Raw genomic sequence first — 12,038 nt, 5'->3', positions numbered from 1 at the left:
GGACTCCCTATGATCAGCTGAAGCTGAACTAGTAGATGAGGAAGCATGCATGCTGTTGTGCACATGCACACAGGTCATCACAATACTTTGTACAGTGGCAATCCATACACACACAACAGGTTGCCATTGTAAGGGTTATCATAATGATGGGTGTGCATGTCCATGATAGCATGCATACTTGCTTACCTACAGCCTCTACTAGTTAATGCCCCACCCAAATGAAAGCAAAGAGATTGCCAACCTCAAAGAGGAAGGTGCTCACTTGAATGAGTGGACTTGAAGTTAGACATCTTCCTGCATGAGGGAAAAGGGGCAAAGGAAAACAAAGAGGAAGAGCTATCAGGAAAAGGACAAAGCATGCGCTTGGTTCTTCACCATACTCAGTTGACAGGTCTTGTTTCCTTGAGCTGTGCGGGAGAAATGATTTAGGCAGGGACAGTAGACATCAACGGAGCATGGCCTGTGTTTGATACCTCCAGTGTATCTCCCACAGGAAGGACAGCAGCTACAGGAGACTCAACTATGTTAAGCCCCTTAGTAAGCACAGGAACAGGGACAGAAGCAGCAGCAGACAAATCCATAGACGATGGCTTAGTTATAGATAAATGAACTGAAAAGCTGAAGAGGGATTCACTAGAATACCAAGAAAAGGCCACATCTGCAAATATCCCAGGAGGGATATCTGTAGGCAGTGGTGAGGCACAAGCACTTGTCAGTCTCACCAGGAGAAAGCCCAGCACACACACGCACACACCTGGCTCATCACTAGAGGAGAGCACAAGCTAGTCACCCACCTTCCCAATCATACTCACCCCTTGGACTGAACTAAAGAAAACATGGAAGGAACAAGGAGGGGTTTACAGCAGTCCATGAAGAAGTAGCCCAAAAGATTCAGTGTTAAAGGAGGAGTTAATACCCCCTCCACACCAACTACATCAGTGAATACATCTTGCCAAAACTATTTCACTATGTAAGGGACCAGCATGAACATTTCTTTCATGGATAATCAGGTAAAAGAAACAAAATTGATGGTGATCCACCCACACAGAGTACATACAGTGGTTACATACCCACCCTTGTCCTCCACTTTGAGTCATTCCGTTTTCCTAGAGTGAGACATATGAAAACAGGCAACCATACATGCAAAATAATACAAAAAAAAATAGTTTCAAGAATGAGTCAGTCAGTCAGGAAGAGTGCAGCAAGATGTTTGTTCTTGACAACAGCTAAAGAAAAATTGCTTGATGATGGCAGGTGGGTGGGGTACCCACCTACTGTAGGGTAACTGCCTTATTACTAAGTTTAATTACCACTTCTACCTTGGGCTGAGGAATACTCTTACATAAAAGGTGATGGTTTGTATTCCTGTAGGAACAAATGATCTGTGTGACATAGTAGGTCAGGTGTAGATCTGTTTATCCGTGACTCCCATTGGGTTGCAGTGATTATATCCATTTTTAATTGAGTTTGTCATTTTTGCACCACTGCATAGATAGCTTGTTATAGATCTTGGCCTATAGTTTGATGAATTATTGGGATTCTTGCTCAGTTTTGTAATTGGTATAATGGTTAGTTAGTTATAAATGATTTGTTTAACCAGACCTCTGAACTCTTTTAGGGTTCTTCTCGGGCTGGGAAAAGAGTACATAAAAAAATTAAGTAGTTAACTAAATAAATAAATAATAAAAAGGGGGGGAATTAGAAAAAAAAATTGAGAAAAAAAATAGAGAAAAAAAAGGGGAAGATTATATTTTACTTATCAATTTAATTTTGTTTAGGAAGAGAATGATATTATTAACTGAAAAGTTATTACCTTCTGCTAGAATATCCTTTATTGATTTATTTTGTAAATAAGTCTTTCTTTCATGATGCCATCTGGGACAGTCAATCAAGATGTGTTTGATTGTTACTGGGATGTTACATCTTTCACAAGTTATTGGGTTTGTGTGCGGAGTTGACATCAGATGACCATGTGAGTCTGGAGTGTCCTATTCTGAGTCTTGTTAAAATAACCTCATTGATTCTTTGCTTTTGGGTAGAAGAATGCCATTTTTTAACTTCGTTCTTAATTTGTTTTAGTTTGTTTTGTGGGGGTATATTTGTCCAATCATTTTGCCAATCCCTATAAATTAAGGGTTTAACTGATGCTAGCCAGTCTGATATGGGTGCTTTCATAGTAGTTGGGGGATTGTACAAGCCAATTTTGCAGCTTTATCTGCTTTCTCATTACTCTCAATGCCTACATGGGCTGGGATCCAACAAATTTGAATTTGAAGGCCATTTGTAATTAACTGATGTATTTCCGTTGTATATTTTGGACAAGGTGATTATTTGATTTAAATGATCCTATTGCTTCAATTGCACTTCTTGAGTCGCTCAATATGAGTGCTGAAGGAATTCCTTTTTTTGTTATAATCTTGAGAGCCAATTGTATGGCTGCTAATTCTGCTGTAAATACTGATGATATTAGAGGAAGGCCTATTTGGATAGTTTTGTCACTTGAATAGGCTGATGAGCCCACTCCACCTTCATTTTTGGATCCATCTGTGTAGATTATGAAGGGATTACCCTTCCTTCTTATGTGTATAATGGTGGTGTATTACCATACTTATGGAAATAGTCACTTAGTCTAGTTGGTAGTAAATTGGAGTCAATAACTTTGACTAAGGGGGCTTGATGTTTGATAAAATCAAAATTGATATTTTGACTTAAAAGGAAAGGGCAAATTTTTAATTCTTCAGTTAATGATGATGCATAATTAATACAGTAATGGACTTGCAAAATCAATAACTTTTCAATAAAAAACACTTATCACTAAATCATGAATACATAATTAACCAAGATAGAACGGAGAGAACCAAACGTAACTGTGACTATTGAGAGAACCAAAGGTAATTGCAACTATTGAGAAGAAGCAGTTAGGCAAACTTTACTGGCTAAGGCAAGCAAAACTCCAGAAAGAGCAAAGCAAAGGTTAATTTTACACTACATAGGCATAACGATAAAAGAGAATTACATGAATATGAAAGCAAAGTTGACAGATATTTACTGAAAAAATAAAAACTGCAGAGGCAGCAGGTTACACAAAGTAATGCCGCGATAACACTGGTTTATAGTAAATTTACTGAGTCAGATAGCTCAACAAATAGCTGAAATAATCGTCATCATATTAAAAGTATAAGACAAAAAGTAAGACAAAAAGATAAGTTGTAAACCATTATTGACATAATACAAAACACCTAATAAACACTACATGGTCCTAGGACAAACAGTAGCACACCTGTATATACTGTATATAAAATGCAAAAGAGGAATAATGTTGCCTTGGAGTCCTGACAGTGGTGTTGGCTGGCCGTGTGCAGAAGGGATTCTTCTACTTTTCAGTTTAGTGAGCTTGGATGTGTTCTGCACAGAATTAAGGCTATTTATGTGTATAAGTTCTCAATAACAAAATATTAACTTGACCATACAATGATAAACAAAAAATAACTGAGTCATTGCAAACATGGAAAGGTGTTATGGATGTCAGACAAAACAAAAGATAAGATGCCAGTGAATGAAAAATGGTACCTAACATATGAGTTTGGTACAGCTGACTATCTGGTACACAGTACAGCAAGCTAAGGAGGTATCTAGCAGCTCAGTGTAGCAGATAATAATCCCTGGGTTTATCAGATAAAAAGCTGACAATAATGCTTGTGAAATAAAATTTCATATAGTATACATGAGAAAATGTGCATATACAAAATAACATTAATTCAGTACATCAAAACTGTAGTCTCCTTTGCTTGCCATGATGTGTACCGGAATCTATGAGGCCTACAGTGCTTAGTCTTGACTACCATTTCCATGAGACCAAAAGTCCCAGTGCTCTATATTATTTAACAGGAATACAACAAAATTGCTAGAATGTAAAAATATAGGAATTTTTATAAAATGTTGAAACAATAGTGCACAAACCTAGTATGCACCAAGTGATCACTTCATTACAACCTCATAGTCTGATAAGGAATTTTACTTTTATTTCAGAGCTATCCAGATGAAAACCATGGTTTAGCAGGTGTCAAGAAACATCACTATCATTCAATGGAAGACTTCCTTAATGACTGTTTTAATCAGACCTAAAGTACTTATTAACCTGTATCTTTTGCGTTTTATTAGTATGCATCTTTCATTTTATAAGTCATTCATTATTTTTTATCAAACTGCCTGGGTAGAGTTTTCAGTGCAATACCATCACCTCCGTATATGATTTGTAGTTATTTTTATATCGGCTTTTATTACATGTAATTATTCGGTAACAATCACTGACATTCCACTAGCAACATCATTCCAGTAGTAAGTTTGCATTTTCGTAAATAAATTATCTTCAGACTTGTGCACAGTCAATCTTAACACCTACAAATTCAAGTCTTTAGGAATTCCACTTTCCTTGTTCATATAAATGAGGTTTTACATTTGAAAAAACTTTGCAAATATTATGTTATATATTATTAACTTGCATTATTAAGTCAAACCATCTCCTTTAAATTTTATGAAATTTTTAATTACATGTTTTTATATTCAGAGCTATATGTATGTTTTAAGAAACTTGTAAATGATTTTTATTTAACAGACTATGTTTGAGACATTTTCACATGTATATATCAATTTCATACAGTAGACGGTGCGTTTTCATGTTCAGCATTTTGTTTTTATGACAGGTTCCATTAATTTTTATTGTCTTATAAAAGTGTGAATAGTTGATGTAGCATTTGAGTGGTGGTAGTTGCTCAGTGTTTAATGTGTATAGTTGAAGATGTAGTATTTGAGAAATTACAGTGACTGGGCACAATTTTTTATATACCTTACTGACTGGGTAGTAGAAAAATAAAAGTTATACTTATTACAGTCAATGTGTATACTGTATTGCCATCATCACACTTATGAAGGATGAAGTACGTACACTAGATTTCTGTGAAATAAGGAAATGCTAAGTAATTGTACTGATATTTTGTATCATGATAACACTACAGAGGATCACTGTACTGATCTTGATTGCATAGGACTATGTACAAAATGCACAGATTTACAAAATAAAGACATGAAAAGTTTGTTGGTTTCTTATAATCCTCTTTATAAAGTTTTTAATTTTAACATTGTTTACAAAACCATACATTTTTATGCTATTTTTCTGTTGAAAGTAGAAATTAATTTTGTTCATATAAATAACAAACCTTAGGTCTACATATGGGGAAAATCTCCTAGTTCAGCTGGATATGGTTAAAAACAGAACAAGGCTTGGTGGTCTTGAGTGTATCAACCAATAGGCAGAGAGAGTAAGCGGGGCCTGACCTCTTCTCCCCTTCACATACGCCATGAGTCGCCAGTTATCTGTCGAACTGCCTTAAAGCAGGATGAGCATTGCCCTTTCTAGCATAGGAGCTGGTTTTCTATGCACTTCCTGTTCTTTCTATGCCTTGGTGTTCTGTTTTTTCATTCTGTTTTTTGTTTGTGTGTTTCTTTGATATACAGTACTGTGATTGTGTATTTGCATTCGAGAAATGCAAACCCATAAATCATCTGAGAAGGCTTTGCCTCAAAGGAAATGTCCTGGGGTAGATAACAACCCACGCTTTTATTATCTTGCCTCTCTTGAAACCGATCCTCATTCGACTTGTGGCAGATGCAGATCTAATAATTGCAATGTAAGTAACCCCTGTTCAGAGTGTCGTGATTGGTCTCCAGAGTAATGGAAGCGTTTTGGTAAGAATAATACAAGAGGAAATTGGCTATTCCATCGTGGGAAAGCTTTGTGCCTCCAGTGGCGTCGAATGCCGCCATTTCTTGTTCTTTCTCTCCTTCACCAGATTTGTCTCTTGCTGCATCTTCTTCTCAGGAAGATTTTACCCCTTCTCATTCTTCTATTGCTGTGTTTCTAGATAGTTCAAGGAAGGGTCCGTGAGATCTTGCGATTGATTAAACTGCCTCTGTTCTTTTGGGGGGAGTCTCCCCCCATAAGGAGGGAGGCAGCTCTCCCTTGTACTGTTGCTTCAGGGATGGATGCGGAAAAGCTATCCGAGTGCTGGTTTTCACTAGGCCTACCTGGGGAGCCCAACTTTTGGGGCCTACTGTCCCACCTCTTGTCTTCCTGTCTCCCACTGTCTATGTCAGTCTCTAAAGTGGCGGTGTTTGTGACTTCTGCTTGCGTGTCTATGGCCGCGACTTCCTCAACCTACACCATGCCTTCAACGGCCATGCCCCTCCCATCAGTTGCCGTTCCTGGGCCTTCTATATCTCCCAACTCCCTTGTTCAAGCCCTGATGGAGACAGTCGAAGGTGTGCTTCTGAAGAAGTTCGGCCGCTCGGTTATGAAGAAATCTAAGAAGAGACATCATAAATGTCTGTCGTCCTCATCTTCTTCCCAATCATCTTCATCCAATAATTTTATCTAAAGAAAGCCACCATGCAAGTGGTCCAGCATTAAGTGACTGGTCAGAAAACATGTATGGCAGGAAAGGGGGAAGTTCTTTTTTATAAGTCACTATCAGTGGCAGTGCTGAAGGGTACTTTTCTCAGCAATTTGCTCTAACTTGGCAGTCAATATTTCAAAGACCAAGGTAATTCACTTTAAAGTGTAAATAAGGCATCATCTGAATAATCATATGGATTTTTCTGTTTGATAAATAAGGTAATAATCAGTTAAAAAATGCTATCTGGAAACTCTACCTTAACCAACACAGGGGTGTATTACTAAGCAGACAGGTCTTGAACAAGTATGTATCTTGAATCTGGGCTGCGTCTTTCAAATTCAGCCTGAACTAAAAGTAAATAGTCATGTCATGAAATCAGCAATACATATTCAGCAGCCTGTATGTTTTTGTCATAAAATACATTTTGAGGAAAAAAGGATTGAAAAAATCTAACATTCATCAGCAATACATATTCAGCAGCCTGTATGTTTTTGTCATAAAATACATTCTGAGGAAAAATGGATTGAAAAAATCTAACAAATAAAAAAATCAAATAAATAAAAAAATCACCTACCCTGGTGGCAGATCATTTGAGGTCACCTGTCGTCCTTGGAGAAGCTTGTTCCTCACGGACGTCTACACCTTCAATCTATTCAATGGAGACTGAAAGAGTTTTGGTCCCCATCAAAGGATTCTCCCTTCTTCTGAGTTCCTTTCTCAAAGGAAGTGAGACAGGACTTGGCATGGTGACTGGACGACAGGAACCTGACCATAGAAGTGCCCCTCACGCTCCCCCTTTGGAAATTCTTCTGTTCTCGAATGAAGGTTGGGGGGGCACATATGGAAGATCTTCTGACTTCAGGTGTGTGGGATCACCAGGAAAAGTAGCTTCACATTAACGTCCTGGAACTAAAGGCGGCTTTCTTAGCTCTTCAAGAGTTTCAGAAGCGTGTGACAGGTCACTCCGTGGTTCTAATGTCCAACAATACCACGGGGGTGGCATACGTCAATAAACAGGATATTGGTATCCCGTCATCTTCACGAATTGACAGTACAACTGCACCAGTGGGCGGTGACTCACTCAGTGGATCTTTCAGCCAGATACATGCCAGGCATGAGGAAGGTAGTGGCAGACAAGCTGATTTGTCAGGGTCAAGTGTTGGGGACAGTGGTCACTACACCTGGAGGTGGTGGAAAGGTTGTTCCAATTGTGGGGAAGGGCAATGATAGATCTTTTCGCAACCCGATACAACAAGAAACTGGAGGTGTTTTGTTTGGTCGTTCCGGATCCTTGGGCTGAGACAGAAGATGGTCTGCAACATCCCTGGGACAATCTGGATGTTTACTCCTTTCCTCCCTTTTGCCTGATCCGTCAGGTAATCAATAGGGTAATGATCTCCCAGAACCTCAGAATGACCCTGGTGGCTCCCTTGTGGCCACACACCGAGTGGTATCCCAACCTGCTGGCCCTGCTGACCGAGGCACCGACAGGGATTCCCCCCTGGCACAGCCTCCTTTGCCAACTGCACATCAAGAGGTTCCACCATTCAGTAGGGTCCCTGTCTCTTCATGGTTGGAGACTATCCAGTATCTCCTGCGAGCGAGAGCTTTTCTCACAGAGCGGCAACAGAGATGTCTGGCTATCTCAGGAACTCTTCTACAGCTGTGTACCTGTATTCCTCTGTAGAGAGAAGCCACTTTTTTGTCAGCTATTAAGGGTTACAGGGCTGCTCTAGGGCTTGTTCTATGTCTGAAAGGGGTAGACCTTTCCTCATCGTGGGAGATCTCTATGCTCCTCAAAAGTTTTGAACAGTCCTGTTCCAAAGGGAATTTAAGCCTCCTAACTGGGATCTGACTCTGATCCTTAGCAGCCTCATCAGACAGAAATTTGACCCTCAAGACTGTTTTCTTACTGGCCTTAACCTCACCAAAAAGAGTACGAGAACTTCATGGCCTCTCTTTTAATGTCAAAAACTTAAGGGGTTGGGGGTCCGTAGCCTTTGAATTTGTCCTGGAATTCATAGCTAAGGCTCAAAATCCTTTAGTTCCTGATGACAGATTCAAGTCCTTTTCGATCCCCTCCCTGAGAGATTTTGTTGATAATGATCCAGAGGAGTTACTTTCATGTCCTAGTAGGGTTCTGCAAAGCTATTGAAAAAGAACTCGAATCTCAGACCCAAGTGTCGAAGACTTTTTGTTAGCATGGGGCGGAACAAGAGAGAAGTATCCAAGAATACCATCTCCTTTTGGCTACGTGAAGTAATTAGATATGCATACAACAATTCTTCTAATGCAGATGCCAATACAGTGAATGCAAGAGCTCATGACATTAGGGCTTTGGCCCTTCCATCGCCTTTAGAAAGAACCTGTTGGTTCATAGGGTACTGAAGACTAGTCAAACGACCTTTGCGTCCTTCTACCTACAGGACGTTGCCCATAGATCCTTGGACACTTTTTCTTTGGGTCCAGTGGTGGCTGCTCAACAAGTTGTGTAGCTCATCCAGTGCCCTTAGCGGGACAGGTTGTATCTTGCCTAAAATGTTGGTTGTGAAAGTGAGAATGAATGGGGTGACTGGTCCTCTTCTTTACTCTTTCTTCTTCTCCTCTTCCGGTGGGCAGGGGGAGAGATCTGAGCTTTCATCTGTTGGAATTGGCTAGATACAGGTGAGTGAGGACCCATTCTATTTTCTATATTGTGATTGTTCCTACACAATACAAATTCTGAAAACAGACGCAAGTCCTACCCTCTCTCTTACATGGGGAGAGAGGGATTGACAACAGAACAAGGTTGTTGGCTACCCTTGGTGTTTTTTGTCTCCAACAATTACAGGTTCTTTTCTTCCTAGACACAATATAGACTGGAGTTCCCGTTGGGTCAAAGCCTGGATGTCTGGCTGTTGAGTAATCTTTCACTTAGCAGACCAGACACATACAACTCCTTGCTGTGCTCTAACAATTGACCAGTAGGTGAGCCTAGGTGAACCAAACCACCAGTCGGTTCTAAAGCTTACTTTATCCTCCCACCAATGTAAGTCTCCCCATACGTAAAGACCTATGGTTTGTTCCGAATATGAACAAATGACAAATTTTTAATCAATCTGTATTTTTCATAACTAACAAACCTGAGGTCTTCACGGAAAAGGGCCACCTCAAGCCACCCCTCACACACTTACCTGGGCTGTCTCTCTCCCTACTGGCTGATACACTCATGCCACCAAACCTTGTTCTATTTTTAGTCAGATCCAGCTGCGCTAGAGAGATTTTCCCCACATGTAAAGACATCATGTTTGTTAGTTAAGAAAATACAAATTGATTAAAAATGTAATTTTTCACCTTATTCTACTGTTTTGACCAGCAGACTGCATCACCAAAGATGTGCAACAAAGTCAGGGAGACAGTCATTTACTCATCTGACTTCAAGACCCATAGATGCAATTGCAGATTTCTGACTGGATGAAAAAGGACAAAGATTTTAATTTTGTTTGATATCTTGCGGACTGAGTTCAAAACCAAATTTCGCAAAACCTTTGTTGCAAGCCACAGCTTGTATGAGAGGGCTCTAAGAAAAAAATTTGTTTTTAACAACACTAGACAAAGCTGCCAAGGTAAAAACCTTGGCAGCTTTCCCAGTTTTGTTAAAATGGTTTATTGATGAAGGGTACAGTTCCAATTAGGTTCTTAAAAAGGACCAGGTGGGTCTCTTCCGTAAGAATATCAAGATAATCGCTGTCCTTGAAGAGAAAACTTAAACCCAGAATTCAATGCAGCCCAGGACTGTATAACCCTTTTTTCTTTAGAGTGCAAAATGTCATTTTAAGCTAATTCCCTTTCCAGTTCATTATTCAAAGAATCCATGGATGCAAGAGGGATTTGTCAAGGACCAGCTTCCACTGAATGTGGAAACCCAACTCCAAGGCATATATATCAACATCCACTCATAATGACTATATTGCAAGCCACTGAGCAACACACCAAATGAAATACAATTCTATCAAATTTTAAGTTCCCACTGATGAAGCCTGCACACCCATGAAGAAGGCCTCCTTCAATCTTGATGCCTACTATCTTCTTGCGAGAGGTGCTCTAACCTCAACGAATATTTCCCTCTTCTGTGGACTTCCCAGCACTCCTAGTAGAGATCTGTCTATAGCTTTGTCTGCTGCACTTGCTGCTTCTGCATGTGTGCCACCAATTGGACTCTGTTCCCCTGCCTTGTGCCTATGCTGGGTCTTAACCATTAATATCAATTCTTTGCTCCACTAATGATTTTCTAGCTTGGCTTTGGATGCAGGTCACAGAGATCAGTGGCTGCCTCATATGCTGACATCCCAAGTCTCACTGACAGAATCTATTCCTGATCCTGGTGGGGGTTCCTGCATGGTGTTTCCATCCCCACTGCTTTGATGCCTATATTTGTATAGCTCTTTACATTCTGCTTCTGGATGCCTGCCCAATGCCATGTACTCTACTTTTTCATCTGCTACTGTCGGCTTGTATGCTTTGGCATAAGTTGTGTCCATATATTCAACAGCTCCTGTGTACTTGGACACTCCAGCATATTTGGCTATTCCTACTTACGTGTCCAATTCCTTGCTCTTGACTACTGAAGTGTTCTTGTCCTAGGCTTACCCTCCAGTCTCTGGGACTATCAGTTCTGCTGTTCTGTATTACTGTAATAGTAGTTCATACCTAGTCGTCAAGAGAGCTACTGAGTGGACCTCCTGACTGGAAGCACCCCTTTCCAAGAAATATTCTTAAGCTGTATTGTGAGGCTTCATTGTCCCCTACGCCTACAGTCATTGCTATGAAGGTTCGACAAGATTGCCCTCACTAGCTGAATAGCTTAAGCATCAAGCTCCTGCTTCAGTGGTCAATGGTTCAAATATTCATGGAAGGAGGTTATCATCAGCATCTTTTTCAGGCCATATTGCCTGCTTTTAATGTGCACATTACCTTGGGCCCACTGGAAGGAAGATTAAATGTGTCCACTCACTGTAGGTGGGGTGGAGAGGGGTTGAAATCATAGTTAGGGGTGCAGTAGTGCCCAATATGATACTATGCATATGCAGTTGCATATCATCTGGTTCCCCTCCTTTTATACACTAAATAGCTGAATGATGGACAAGTGCTGACTTAATGCATCTGTGGTTGACAGTTCAGGTCATGCAAAACAGATTATTTAAGGATATTTAACCACACAGGAAAACTTTAAAAATCAAACAAACCATGCCCTCACACTAACCTTAATTTCAGCCAGATGCAAATATGGTAATCCCCTCCTATCAGTTTCATCCATAACTGCACTATGCATTTAATTACATTTTCTCTAGTGCAAATTGGTAAAAGTCATTAGCTGCACAAATAGCAAATGTACATAAAACTTCATACTATGCGGATGACTCAACATTGTTTAGGAACAAAGATCAAATGCTCTGGAGCAAGGGGGAAAAAATATAAGTACCCTAGCTAGAAACGACAGTTTCAGAAGTACTGTATGGGAACACAGAACAAGAATATAAGGATTATTCTGTTAATACAGAACATGAACATGAAGATTATCCTGTTAATAAAGTAAAATTACACAGA

General features: G+C 39.9%; 1 protein-coding gene across 12 annotated transcripts in view; it reads left to right on the top strand.

The window, feature by feature from the left end:
- The window catches only part of LOC136842554 (dipeptidyl peptidase 4-like), a 278,639-nt gene extending 273,546 nt beyond the window's left edge, over positions 1-5,093 (top strand). For all 12 annotated transcript variants that reach the window (XM_067110005.1, XM_067110000.1, XM_067109996.1 and 9 more), the window contains one exon: positions 4,030-5,093. In XM_067110005.1, coding sequence (XP_066966106.1) covers positions 4,030-4,125 — 96 coding nt within the window. In that variant the 3' untranslated portion in view covers positions 4,126-5,093. The remainder of the gene's footprint in view (positions 1-4,029) is intronic.
- Positions 5,094-12,038: the final 6,945 nt, after the last annotated feature.

Source organism: Macrobrachium rosenbergii, chromosome 10 (genome assembly GCF_040412425.1).
Source record: "Macrobrachium rosenbergii isolate ZJJX-2024 chromosome 10, ASM4041242v1, whole genome shotgun sequence".
Lineage (NCBI taxonomy): Eukaryota > Metazoa > Arthropoda > Malacostraca > Decapoda > Palaemonidae > Macrobrachium > Macrobrachium rosenbergii.
The sequence above is the reverse complement of the archived record's forward strand: the minus strand, read 5'-3'. Positions and strand labels throughout refer to the sequence as shown.